The sequence below is a fragment of the Zosterops lateralis genome (genome assembly GCF_965231275.1).
Source record: "Zosterops lateralis genome assembly, chromosome: 3".
NCBI lineage: Eukaryota > Metazoa > Chordata > Aves > Passeriformes > Zosteropidae > Zosterops > Zosterops lateralis.
In genome coordinates this window covers 55259921-55274766 of record NC_139764.1, presented here as the reverse complement: position 1 = coordinate 55274766, position 14846 = coordinate 55259921, and the positions used below count along the sequence as shown (strand labels likewise).

The following is a 14846-nucleotide window of genomic DNA, read 5'->3' as shown; positions in this document are numbered from 1 at the left end:
AGCCAACAAGAAGAAAGGAAGTGTGAAGCCCTGTACCTGCAGGGGAGCAACCCCATGCACCAGTACAGGGTGGAGGCTAAGCACATGGGAAGCACCTTGACAGAAAAGAACCGGGGGGATCCTGGTGGACACTGGGTTGAACATGACCCATCAATGTGGAAAAGAAGGCCAGTGGTGTCTCAGGCTGCTTTAGGAGTGCTCTCACCAGAATGAGGGAGGTGATCCTGCCCCTCTACTTAACACTGGTGAGTCCACACCTGGAGTACTGTGTCTAGTTCTGTGCTCCCTAAGACAAGAGAGATACTGAGTTCTGGAGAGAATAGAGGGGGATTTGTGAATATGAAAACAAATAGGATAGTCAGGGGATACTTAGTTGTATCAGATAATGTAAAACCTAAGCATGGTGCAAATATTATGGAACAAGGGGAAAAGATTGCATTGGATCTGGCTAGGATGGAGTTAACTTCATTGCAATCTGTAAAGTGCTTTGCAGCTGTGGTTAAATCTGTGCTGATAACACAGCAATGTTATGGCTACTGCTGAGCACAGCATAAAGGCTTTCTATCTGCCCCTCACAAAGGCCAATAGGCTGGGGGTGGGCTGAAGGTTGGGAGAGGAGATAGCCAGGACAGCGAATCTGAACTGACCAAAGGGATACTGCACACCAGATGAGATCATGCTCATCAATAAAAGCCCAGAGAAAGGGTGGGAGGGGCATTTATGGTTGTTTATGGTGTTTGTCTTCCCAAGAAACATGTGCAGAGCTTTCCAGGAAAGTAGCTAAACATCTGCCCCTGATTGGGTAGTAGTGAATAAGTTCCTCATTCCCTGCTTGCATGCATAGCTTTTCCTTACCCTGTTTAAGCTGTCATTATCTTGATCCATTAGTCTTTTTGTCTGCCTTCTATTTTTAACTCATCTCAGGATAGAGGAGTGAGGGTGGGTGTTTGGCTGCTGGCAGGGTCAGCCTACAACACTTTGTAAGGAAATTCAGATTCAAAAGTTCAGGGCAACTTCCTCACACATAGAAGAGTTTGCATAGCTTTTCTGCATGCTCCATTTCAATAAAAAATTAAATACTTCCGTTAGAATAATTTAAAGAATAATGACAGTGGTTAGATGTCTTAAATAATCCAGACCTGAACAGTCCTCAAATGCTAGTTACTTAAATTAGGTCCAAAGAAAGAACTAGTCCACACTCTCAACTGCAAAATATTTTCATTACCTGTTTTATCTTTATTTCTACATTTACTTCCCTAGGGTGCTCTGGAAGATTTTTTTTCTGTGAAATCAGAGCTATGAAGTACACAGGTTAAATTACTGAATGTTGTCTACACCCCATATATTTCCTAGCCAGGATTATTAAGGAATACTTGCGGTATAGTGTCAAAGACTCCTAACTGTAGTCAAGAATAATATATTTGACTCATGCTTTATCTTAAAATTATTAGTTAGCATTTCCTAAGTACTACCAAGATATTTGTTAGATCCTGTATGGGTGCAAGCTACAAACAGCTAGATCCCCATTTCTACTTCCAACCCCTTATTTTTAATTAAAAGCTATTTTTCTTCTGGGAAGGAAAAGCTTAGAGTAACTTTGTTATTTTAAGACTAATGAAGATATTTTCTAATGACCTGTTCCCTGTCCCAGATGACTGGACAGAACTAAAGCAGCAGAAACACCCTGAGACTCTCCTGTAATCCAGTGTCTTGGTTTGACCCCAGCTGGCAACTAAGCACCACACCTTAGATCCACAGAGCCAATTCTCACTCTGCTTCTCTGAATCAACTGATGATGGAAAATATGAAGGCAGTAGTTGTTGTGTTTCTGAATTCACTGATGCAGTTCTTAACAGAACAGAAATAAAGCTGCCCTGCAGTGTTCAAAGTAGCCAAACTGTAACCAGCTTTAGCATGATTGCATGTTCTCATCTGTATAATATATGCAGCAGCATTCCTATTTGTAAAAGGCGTGTAAAAATCCCCTTAGGATTAAAGGAGTTTTGGTAAAGTTGACAGGCAAAGAAATAAAGGGGTGCATCTTCCATGAAAAAAAGTTTGCACGCAAATCACTGGGAAGATGAGTGTAGACAACACAAAGATTTGGAAGAGGAGCTGTTTCTTGTTTTACGCTTTCCCTCTTCTCTTGTCTCACAGCTTGGAGAGGTGACTCCTCAGAAGTTTACTGCAGACAATATGACTTTTAATATCTGCACTTCATTTATACACACACACACACAAATATATATATAGAGTGCAGATATATATATACACACATCCATATGGATGTATATATAGCCAGAAGAAACTTGCAACATATATAATGTATGTGTGTTCCAAGTTCTTTCTGGCTGCTTATCACTTAGCATTAAGATGAGGGGCTTGCTAAAAAAGGAATGGTAATTTATTACTGAAAGGAATTCTGAGAAATACAGAGAACTGAAAATTACATTCTTTTTTATGATGACTAAAAATATTAGTGATGTTTTTTCTTGTACCTCTAATAGCTGTCGTTTTCCTGATGCCTTCATTCGAATTGTGGCCATTCTTTCTGCCAAGACTGTGAGAGTGGACTGCAATGCCATCTGATCAGCACCTTCTGCATCCATAGGTTCTGAAACAAGCTCCTGGGCCAATGATGTCTGAAGCTCACTGATTTCTTCTTGCAACATTAAAATCTCATCCATCAAAGCCTATTTAGAAATGAGAGCAGAGAATGCATTTGCTTCATTTACCAGCAAGAAGGAAGTATTTCGGGAAACTTAGACTAAGTATCAAGACAACTATCCTGGGAAAGCACCAGGAACATAGAGTAGAGCAAAGTATCACTACCAGTATGGCAGAGACAGTATTCCATAAGGAGTGAGTCCTGCTTTTAGAGGCTTTAGTCAGGATCATATATCTGGTTACTTAAATATGGATTTAATTACATATCTTGAATTTCAAACATATCAAAATGAATTATTTTGGAAATTGGAAATTTATCCTTCCAATAAATTATCTGTAAAAAATTATCTGTAGAGCATTCTAGTATTCACAGTAAAGATAACGAACAAGTGAGTGTGTGTTTGTGAGAGAAAAATAGGGGCACGTTTTAGCTTCCAGCCTAAAACTTTCTAAGTGGACAAGGAACATCCAGCAATAGATGTATGGTACCATCCTTTTATAGGTATCTTGAAAACTGGTTCATAGGATAAGAGTAGGAAGTTGTTTTGTACCATGGAATAAATCTCTGAGTATTTACCTCTCACAAACACATACTCACTGACCACACCAGATAGATTCAAGCTATAAGACAGAAGGCTTAGGTGATTACAACTTAGACATATGTCAGATGCATTACTTAATAAAGTATTCTCTTATTATTCAGATCATTTCTTGAGACTTCCCTTGTGAGGGAATTTTTGTGTGCTTTTGGTTTGTTTTGCTTAACAAGGCAAAAAATACATTTTGATTAATATACAAAGCATCAGTATTGGTTATGATCTTAGTAAATTTGGCAACATTAAAAATATTCTTCAGCAATGATGCTGAAGAACAGTATGTCATTGGAAACAATCTTGTTTCATCAAAAATGACTCTTATCATCTATTCTATTTCTTTCAAAAAAGCTCCTTATTAAAAGAATCCCCCTTACACCAGCTTTAGAACAGCAGGAAGTCCAGAAAGGCAAGACATACAGTTAACAAAGAAGGTTCACAGAACAAATGCATAGGTATTTGAATTTGAGGTACCCAGCCATGAAGAAGGTTACCGTCTAAAAAACAGAACAAGAGATATGCAGAGGCAATGTGCACTCTCCCTCTCCTCCTCACTTGTAAGATTTTACCTGATGTTCAGCCATCTGGCTCTCTGGGCTTTTGGCTGGTTCCAAACTCTCATTTAGTTTGATTTCAGTGTTTTCCATTTTCGTGGATATAGACTGGAGCGTGTCCTGATACTTCTGTTGACGCTCAAGAGCTTCATAGAGTGTGCGCTGCTTTTCACTGATCTGAAGAAGAGTGAAGGACAGTATAAATTCTGACCACTGACACAGGGTTTGCTAATTAGTCTGCTTCGTATGTCCCTAGGCTTAAGAGACCAAAGCAAAAAAACTTGCAACAAGTTTTCCAGAGTATAAATTACAATGCAAACCACCCATATTAAAAAATATTTATTTACTTAAATTTCATCAGTAAAAATCTAGGTTCTGCTGCTTAAAAGAAATGGACATTAATAAAGCAGGGAAAACCTATGCACATTCTCATGCATTATTTTAGATTTCATGCTCTCAAACATGGATGTGCATTATTTGCTAGACACATAGTTCTTAATATCCCTTAAAAGCTACTGTGCCTCTGAAAGGAATTAAGATTTATAGCAAGTGATCAAAATTCTGACCATTTTCATACATCACTGAATGATTATGCTGCAAACCTATAGAGAAATGTGTTGATTCAGTATTTGGAGAAAGTGGATTCTTGGGCCTTCTTTGCCTACTCATCCAGCATGACTGGATATCTCTACTTGATTACGGAATACAGTCTGTCAATAAGCAAATATTTCTGAAGCCAACTATCACCTTTAATGACTCTTATTTTTCTTAATGGAGGTCCATCTTGCACAGACTTTTAAACAAAGAACAAAAATAGTATTTCACAACTAACAATTCAAGTTACCATCTGAAAACCAAAAACCACAGAGAAGACTATTTGCAGAGACAGTTATTTCAATTTTACTCCTTAAAAACTACCCAACTTTGAAGTCTCCAGATGCAAACTTACCACATTTTTCAGTGTTTCCCAAGAACGCTGCAGATCATCCAATTTGGCACTAGTAGATGATTCTAAGCCTGGTTCGAAAAACTCCTGGAGGGCTGAGGTGCTGGGTTGAATTTTAGCAGCTTCTGTCTGCAACTGTTCAGCAGATAAGGCTTGGTAATAAGCAATGTCCTACAAGCACGAAGTACATTATTGCACTTTCAAAAAGAAAGGTTCTGCATGCTATCACCCCCATACTGCCCCATACCAAGCCAAAACCACCTGGAAACCTCTTAATAACACAATAGCAGTAGTAATATTTAAAAATAATAGACTGAGCATGTTTTGGACTTTCATTGTGATGACGATTTTGGATGCGTTTTTTTTCATGTTCATATTAGCTAGGAGGTACAGAAGGCAACTGTGGACAATCATGGAAAGGCTGGGAGGGGAAGTGCTCTAAATTGGAGTGTTGTTCCAGCATCATTACAACTATACATGGGGGAAAAAGCCCATCACAAAAAATAGTGGGTAACGGTACTGTAGGTGGCAAATAACATCCTAATGAACACTATCACAGAGAGCAGCAGATGAACCTAAAAGGAATATGCTGAAGGACTGGTAAATGAGGCAAGAAAGAGTATGAAGCATCAGCTTATTGTAAGCTTTCAAACAAACAGGGAGCCTCAACTAACTTCTAAAAGAAAAGGCACTAAAAGTGTTAAAGAAATGGGCAAATGTTCCAACCACCAATGAAAATTCAGAGGGGAATTATTTCTCACCAGAAGTTCTATACTTAGGGTATGGATACTTCTTCAACTGTTGCAGATGACAGCTGAAAACATCTACAGAAAATGCAGAATTAAGGAAACAAGTACAGTATCTATACTTAGGTCAGGAAAGCAGACTTGATGACAAGGATTATTTAAAACTGAAACTGTGTATGACAGTTAGCAGCATATTATTTGGGAGGTGAAAAATGCTGCCTCAAGGGAGGGTGCAAAGCAGACAGAACCAGGCTCTTCTCAGAAGTGCCCACTGTCAGGAACAGAGGTAATGGACACAAACTGAAGCACGGGAGATTCTCTCTGAATACCAGGAAATGCTTTATATTGTTAGGGTGACAGAGCACCGGGACAGGTTGCCCAGGGAAGTTGCAGAATCTCCATCCTTAGCGACACTCAAAATCAACCTGGTTATAGTCCTGGACAACCTGCTGTACATGGTCCAGCTTGACCATGCTGTGGTGGGTCAGATGATCTCTGGAAGTCCCTTCAACCTCAACTGCTCTGTGATTCTTTACGGACATATAGAAGTTAGATACTAAACAAGACTAATTCTGAGGTACTAGGGCTCAAAGTAGAAAAAAGATCCTAATTTGGAACAGAATGCAAATACATTATTTAATAATACCGTATGTGAACAAAACCAGATAGGCTCTGAAGAGCACAGAAACCAGACCACTCCCAGGAAACTGTCCAAAAGTGTCTGATGAGGTACTTTTTCAAAGACAATAATTGGGAAACTTGAAAAATCTAATGATGAAATCATTACAATGTCCAGGAGCCAGCATGGAATAGGTAACAGCACAGCATTGAGGACTGGTCAGAGTGAAAAATTCTGAAATTGCACAAGTGATCTTTCCAAGTAATGATGAAAAATTGCACCAGTGGAGGCAACTTCTCATTTCGCCTTGCCTGCAGCCACTGTCCCAGCCCTTTGCTAGTCCCCTCTCAAGATTAATGCTTATGTGGCCTCTTAACAGGGTTTTCAGAATAAAGGTTTATTTTCACAGAAAGGGACAAGCAATCCCTTTCCCCATCTTTTCAACTGCTTTCTGGAGTATGTACAACATGGCAGCTTCTCTTTGGCAGAGCTTTTACATGATGACAGCAGGAATCCAAATGTTAATGGAAGTGAAAGATAATATCCCTAATATCCCATGGCTGTTCTTATGACAAGTAGCCAATGAACAGTAGTCAAGCTCTGTTGTTAGATGTAGGGGCAAAAGGGTGTGTTTAGATTTCATAAGATATGTAACAAGGGCTGGTGCACCCTAGATGAGTATCCGTCAGGGCAAGGGAAAGAATCCTTAAGTAGGCTGTGTACAAGGAGATAGAAAAGCATTTAACAGTGATCCAGTGCATAAGACTAGACTCACAGGATCAGCTGTGGCCTATAGGGCATTGTGCCAACATTTCAGCTTTTCCACTTCAACTGCTCTGCACTGTGTATCAGCAAACCAAGTTTTAAAAAGTGTGTCAAATTTTAATCAATTACGTCTTTGGGTAAGTGCAAAGAGACTTAGGCCCAAAGGATTCTCATTCAGTACTACAAAGTCAGCACAGATGAAGTGTTGACTTCGCTAAATATCAAAATTAACTCATTTCGGGACTGTTAAAAAGATATTTTATACATTATGAAATTCCTCAGTGTTTCCAGCATTAACACCTTTATAGTTTTCACCACCCTGTTGCTTTTAGATGAATTGCAGGAAAAAACACATTTTTTAAACTTATGATAGTGCTAGAATTGTCACTTTCTTGTACTTCTGGTCTGATTTTAATGTATTTCAATGCATAACCCCATTATTTCACTAATAAGCAGTTGGCTCTTGTTTTATATTTTCACTAGTTGTTAGAAATGTAAATACAGCATATAGATGTCTGAATTCAGAGTAACTATGCTTCACCATTAAGAGATACTAGGAAACAGATGAAACACTATAGAGAGTTAATCAGCATGAATTTAAAATGCAGTGTTAACACCTTTCCTTCCCCAATTGCCTCTTCAAAAGAGTTTTACATTTTTTTCCAGAGAATAAATTCATGTTATTCTTCACTTTTTAGAGTTCCTGTTCACATTTTTTCTGGTAGTTTGCTGTTGATCTTTTTGTGAGAAATTAGTACTTAACTCTGGCTACTTTTTAAAAGAAAATATTTCCAAATTATTTTGCTGATTTGCTGTAAAAATATTAAATGTTTATAAGTTACATTTGAGCTCCTAGTTCACTAATGTCCAGGATATTTTTTTTAACCAACCTTCTCTCCTGAAGTCTCCCTGGACATTCATCATGACCAGCACTGGCAGTTTTATAGCTTCTTTAGTCTTAATCTCATGTGAGTGTGAACCTAAGAATTTTGTAAGTAAACCACTGCATTTTGGAATGTTCTCTTCCGCTTGTTGTTTAATATATGCAGTTCATTTCAACATTAACCACACTGAAGAAAACTTCAGCTCTAAGTTTTTAAGATTGTTATAACAGCATCAACTTTAACTCTCTCAAAAGTCTTGTGCTAAATGAAAGACATAATATTTTTGTTCAACCTTGCCTTAGTAAATTGCTTATTCTAACACTTTTATTTTGGTTTCAGCTCATGGTGCAACCGCATGTTCCTTATGTTTTTCTTACTGTCTGAGTGACTGGAGATGTTTGACTTGTTTTACATTTTCAGAGATAAATAATGAACTGACATTGGCTTTTTTTTATTAGGAAGCAAGCTGCTTTTGCTCCTTTGACTCCTTCATTAATTAATGGTGTCATAAGACTTCTATGTTGAAATATAGATGCCTTCTACTGTAAGTAAACTTCACAGGGAACTTCCTGGTTATCTAAAATGAGAGAAAACTAGAAAAATCCTTCTTATGCATACAACTTTTTTTTTAGTATGCCATTGATGATTTTGTCACCACTCTTACTATCTTACATTAGTATTTTTTCTTATGTCTTATATTTAGCAACTTCTGTAGCACCATATGCATTTCTGAAATTAGCAGAAGGAATCAATGAGCATCTTGCTTAAACTTGCCTAATTCTGCTCAGCAGTGCAACACAACACATTCTAACCTTGAAATTTGCAGTGGGGAATTTTGGAAGCAGTCACAAATGCAAAACCAACCAACCAACCACAAAATCCAGAACTTGATGAATTCAGTGACCTGGTGACAGCTTCTAAGGCTCATTTCTAAACTTCTAAAGCATAATATTTTATATGTGACTTTATGTGTGTGTTGCTCAATGTGCTGGCTCAATGTTCACATTTTTATCAATACTGACATACAATTGCTCCTATTAAAAGTGCAAGAGCCCTCAGTTCTGATTTAAAAGCCAATGTCTATTATTTCACTGATCTGCCTCCTTGGCACTTGAAATAGACTGCCATGAAAATGAACAATGTTGGAATGAACAGTACATGAAAAAAACCCATATAAAAGTTAATAACTGAAATCATATTAAGTAGAAGGTATTAGGCTGTGATTTCAGTGCCACAATGGCAGTGGTACAGTAAGAGAGATGGATATGGACATAATGCAATGTTTCATTATGGGAGTACAAAAAAGCATTTTTTCTCAGGATGCAAGATTCCATTGAGAACTATTAAGAAAATGAAAATAATGTTATAAGTAGAAAACACTGGTGACATTGCAATTGTCACTTAAAATTTATTTTTAAACATAATGAATAGCTGTAACATTGGATTTCTACAATTTCAATTTCAGAAGTCAGTATCTGTATCAATTTTGAACCAGAACCTGAAGGTTCAGTTTGTTAAGAGGTTAAGCCTCAGTTTCTTGGAGCTATAGCTAAACATAATTTCAGAGGATTAAATAAACCACCTGTGGAATGGAACCATGTATGTCTGAGATAAAAGCTGAATGAATGCCAAGACAGAGGTACCTGGTTAACAGAAGCATCTGTATTAGCCACAGGTGAGGGAGAGCGACAGGCAGGTGGAGAAGATATCTCACTGTTGGTCCCCTCCTCCCCAGACTCCTCAGTGACAGGGGAGAGCAGCGTGTGACAGCGACCAGCAGTCATCTGCCACAGGAAAAGCAACCCCAGAGCACAGGAAGAAAATCAGTTGCCTCAGCTGAGGCTTGACTTCGACTGAGATCAAAACAACACATGGCCAGAATTACCAAAACATTAATTAGTCATGCTTCATGCTCCTACATTTACCAGTTTAGAAATCTGTTGAATAAATAGTCTCATTTACTTGTCATAATTCAGAATAAAAATGCTCTCCTGTACCCTAATGGATTTTAAAAGACACTGCAGAGCAAGCAACTCAATAATGACAACTTCAGGTTTGCCTAAACATCTGCTAATACAATCTGCTGCATACAGAAATACTGTGGAGAGCTACAGAATATCAGATTATTTGTCTCAGTATCCAAGTCCAGTTAAAACAAGAAGGAACAGACCTGAAATATAAAATACACACAACCCAGTATTCAAATGTAAGCTTCTTCCTTCCCCAGTTTGACTATAGAGGGATAAATCCTGAAGTCTGACACTGAGACAAAAATTCCAGTAGCATCAGCATAATGTTTGTAATGAGACCCAGTTAGAAACACACGAAAACAAAGTAAGTCAAACATTAGGCCTTTGGCAGTGCTTAGCTTTCATTTCCAGTACACTCATCTGAGAATGCAGGAGCATACTGTCAATTATCACATCAACATTTTAATGTGTGAAAAGCCTATACACTGCAACACCTAATGAAATAATATTTATCCTGGTTTTATTTTATTCCCACAACTCATCAATTTCCTAGTATTTGTTCTTGCATGCTGAGAGCTGCAAAATAAAAAGCACAGTTTTGCATAATATTGCTCACAAATCTCACATATTTGTCTGTTAATTAACTTCAACCTTTATCAACAAGTCCTGAGAACACATATAAAGTAAAATACAGTAAAGGGAAGCTGCAACTTGTTTGGTTTGCCACACTACAGCCATTTCAAAAGCTAAAGGTAGATGTGAGCTGTGGCAATCTGCTACACAGGGATGTTGTAATGATGCAAGAGGAAGCAGCCCAGATAATGAGCACAGTGACCAAAGCATTGCTTACCATAACCACCAAGGGATGAGTGGGGTGTGCTGGAAGCAGGTCTGAATCCAGCTCCTCCATCCCCTCGGACAGCCCCTCCACTTCTGTCACTGTCAGCAGCATGGTGGCATGTTTCGCTTTCATCGTCAGCATCTTGCACTTGGAATTCAAAGAAGCAATTTGCTCCTGGTATCCTTTGATCTTCTGAGCCAGCTCCTGAGGAAACATTTTTTCTCTCCTGATGCCGATGCAGCCGGGAGAGGCCACAGGACCGGCAGCATTGGAGCTCCCGCGGCCGAGCGGAGCCGTCCCCTCCCGGCGCAGCCCCCGCCACGGCGGCGCCGCCGCTCTGCTGACGAGCAGGATGTCGCCAGCCCGGGGACCCCGCGGGGCGCTGCGACACCGCACAGCCCAAGGCTCCCGAGGCTCCGGGTGCGCCGGGCAGGGATGGACGGACGGACAGACGGACAGACAGACGGCTCACGTCCGCATCCCGCCCGAACCCGAGCCCACGTCTGTGAGCTGCACGCTGCAGCAAAGGGGAGAGTCTCTCCCTCTGCCTGCCCTATTTCCCCCCGCCCCCCATCTACTCCCATTTATCCGAGGATGATGAAGCTCCCCGCATAGTGCGTGCCAGGGAAATGAGGTCATGGGGTGGCCACAACTGCAAAAAATGCCCCATTCAGCTCTCAGCAGGAAGAATGAATCGTCCAAACAATACCTCACAGGGTCTAACAGGCTCAAATGTGATCGGAACAATCAGTCACATAATAAGATTAAATGCAGACTGGATGGCTTTTTCTCACTGTTTGGATAAGCTGTATTTTAATCTCGTTTTGGTTTTGTGTAAGTCTACTGAGTAAAAAGTTGAGCTGCACAGGACTAACCTTTCATTAAAAAGAGATGGGGAAATAGGATAAAGCAGGCTATATTTTAAACTATTGAGGGTTTTATGCTTAGGAAATGGTCTATTTATGTGGCCAAACATCATCATAAGCTTAAGATTTTTAGACAAGAAATATTAAAATGAATAGCCTTATGACTATTCATAAGTGTCTTGTCTTCTCTCCTACCCTATACTGTTGCCCTGTTCAGTGTCCAGTTTCAAACCTTTCAATTAATATACTTCAAATAAAAAATGGTGGAAGCATCTCGTATTTCTGCCAAAGCTACTGTTTCTGTCTCCCTAGACGCTCATGAACAAGTTAGAGTTTTGATCTAAGAAGTGAAAACATTTGTAAAGGCTTGCCTGCTAAATCGGTGATTAATTGTTCAAGTATGTATTTCTGCTTCGTTTTTATATGAAAAAATATACTTTTATATGAAAAAATATACCTTTACTTTTTCAAAACCCACAAGTTTTCAAGGAAAAACAGCAATAGGAGTTGCAAGATCTAGTAGGCATAATAATATATTATTACAATATATTTTCAAAAGTAATTAAGACTATTGCTTCAGGCTGAAAAATTAGAAGATTTTTTTGGTTGTATGACATTTTCAGTAAGAAAATTCCTCAAAATTACAGTGCAGAACACTCATTGCAAGAAAAACCAGGTTAGTAATTGAAACAGCTCAAAGACTGAGGATGACACTTCACTACTTGAGTTTCAATGGCACCTTGTCACCATCTGTCATGTTAGCAACAAAAGGACCTCTCTTGGTGCTCCAAAGCTTTCCTTGGAGACTAGTCTTGATTATAAAACATCAAGCAGAATAGTCAAAACCCAAGCTGCAATAAAATCAAGCCTCAAATTTAATGTCTAGCAGCTTGAATAGTTATCTGCTCTTTGGCAAATTCCAGTCATTCACAAATGCTCAATGAATGACCTATCTGAGCCTCAGTAGAAAATTATTGGCATTCAGTATACTCTATTCCATCACATTACTAAGTGCAATGACATTTGTGGTATTAATGCCCAATGCACTGAACATCCTAAAATGCGTCTTTCAACAAAAGAAAACAAGGAAAAGTAAGCAAAAATGTGACTGCAAAAGAAAATTAAAAATAATAAAGCATCTTATAAAAGCAATGTCCCATGAGGTATTGTATTTTCCATTAATTCTCAAGTATGAAGATACTTGCCCACATTCTTATCTGAAATTCTAAAGAAACCCAGGTCAGTAGACATGGTATCTACTTACATACATGCATATTAATACAAGCTTCCCAAAAATCAAGATGTAATTTCTTTCTACTTTCTTCCTTCCTCTTATTTTAATTCTAAATATAGGTACTACAAATGCCCCCTTAAGTTCTTTTACATACAGCCTTTAACAGGGGATGTGGTAATTGATATTTTCTTAAATTAATAACACACCTAACAGACATCATGACAGACCTGACTTTTGAAGTAGTCTAATAATATATGGTTCAGAATATTCACTTAATGTTATGCTTTTTCACAGGTATTTAGCAGAGAAAACACAAGCCAAAAATACTCTTATCTCAGTCTTTCAAATCCCTTACCCCTAAATGTGGAAAGCTTGCACGTATGAAATCTGTCTGTCCTGGCTGATCCCAACAAGCATTATCATAAAGCCTTCCTGCAGATGTTTAGGACCACTCCTAGCTACTAAACTGGCTCAAATATACAGGAAACTTCAAGCCACCCCATTTTGAATTCCTTCCTGCCTGCAGCATTATTCCTTCCTCCAGCAACATTACCCTGAACCACTGGTCACTCCTCCTGCATTTGCTGTTTCAGAATATTTGAATAGAGAATAGTAGCATTATCAATTCAATACTAATATATAAAACCGAAAGTGTCTGTTTATGCAAAATGGTATTGAATTTATACTAAATAACAGTTGTCACAGCTGGATAGAAAATGAGCAACACATGTAACATTAGTTTATATTACATACCAGGAGAAATAGCTTTAATTCTAGTGTAAAGGAATGGTGCCATCTGGTGCCAAAAGTGACACACACAGATCAGTGGTGCATTTTCTATTCTAGGAATTACACAAAACAGGTGGAGGTGAAAGGGGCTCAGGAGGAGCTCTCAAGCCAGCATAGCAAGAAGGCTGCACAGAGACTATCGTAACTTATTCAAGGGCTGATAATCCATGAGTTTGTGGGAAGGACCCACAACTCCAGAGCATAAAAATCTTCCCAACAAAGACTTTAAAGAAACCTCTGGAGAGAATAGTGCAGTTTTCCTCCAAATCCATTGTGGGTTTCCTTTGATTCAAGTCCCTTGGTATTCTTTACAGAATGTGAGTGGGATGAAAATGACCAAGTACTTTAGGATATACATATTCTTTAGGATATACATACATACATATGGATCACCGAACTAGTTGTGATTAACTGACCAACTGCTGAACTTTGACTTCTGGGACACTCCTCAGTCAAGTTCTAATGTTAACTGCCCCTTAATTATGCAATGCTTTTGTTTATCATAATGTTGTCCGAAAGTTAGGATATATCTAACTGAATAAACAAATGAATTGTCCACATTGTAACAATAGCAGGAATTCCCTCTCTGGGATTAAGTCTATCTGCTCAACTAGCCTTGAGGAAATCTGAAAAGCAACTCAGCTGTCTTATGACTATTGCTTATGAAAAGTTGCCTGGGTCAGTGAGCAGCCATTGAGCCCAATGTTTTGATGCATTTTAGGTCCCATACCTCATTACGTGAAATCTGGACCTGGAGTTCCTGGATGTTGCTGGTTGCTATTGGTTTGTCTTGGATCTCACGATGGGCACTCTCTATCATCTGCTGCAAGTGTTTCATTTCTTGCTCATATTGCTCATACTGAACCACTGCTTCCTAGAAAAGGGAAAAAAAGATTGAATGTCTACATGAGAATTAATTTTCACTTAGTCTAAGCATGACAGATCTCCCTCCTGAAGTATCTGGCACTTACATCTTGATAAGCAAAGCAAGAGTACAGTCAGGAATATTCATAAATATTGTGAATTGCAATGATTTGAATCGTTTCATGTATTTGAATATTTCCTAAACCCACAGTCCACATTTCTGATGTAAGGTGCTGTAACTTCTGATTTCAACAAGTACCTGAACCAAATACACCCAAAAGAAGATAGCCTTGCTTACTCTCATGTTTTTATTATAAAGCATTTTCATCTGCTTTTTCACTTCAGGTTTTCATTTGTGACTACAAGAAAAGCTTAGATATTACAGAAAATACAACTGGAAGAGGATTATGAAGGTTGATTCAGATAATTATCCTACCAGTGTAGTACCAGTTCTTTCTATCACAAATGCATAAGCAAGTTGTCTAACCCATTTTTTAAATTTTCAGTG

General features: G+C 38.6%; 1 protein-coding gene across 15 annotated transcripts in view; it reads right to left on the bottom strand.

Moving 5' to 3' along the window:
• SYNE1 (spectrin repeat containing nuclear envelope protein 1) overlaps nucleotides 1–14846 on the bottom strand; it is a 280640-nt gene that overhangs the window by 85017 nt on the left and 180777 nt on the right. For 12 of the 15 annotated variants that reach the window (XM_083856114.1, XM_083856125.1, XM_083856128.1 and 9 more), the window contains exons 88-93: nucleotides 14205–14344; nucleotides 10595–10789; nucleotides 9418–9558; nucleotides 4764–4931; nucleotides 3830–3991; nucleotides 2499–2693 (exon numbers count right to left, since the gene is read on the bottom strand). In XM_083856114.1, coding sequence (XP_083712240.1) covers nucleotides 2499–2693; nucleotides 3830–3991; nucleotides 4764–4931; nucleotides 9418–9558; nucleotides 10595–10789; nucleotides 14205–14344 — 1001 coding nt within the window. The remainder of the gene's footprint in view (nucleotides 1–2498; nucleotides 2694–3829; nucleotides 3992–4763; nucleotides 4932–9417; nucleotides 9559–10594; nucleotides 10790–14204; nucleotides 14345–14846) is intronic. The other 3 variants (XM_083856127.1, XM_083856115.1, XM_083856129.1) reach the window with 2 other exon arrangements.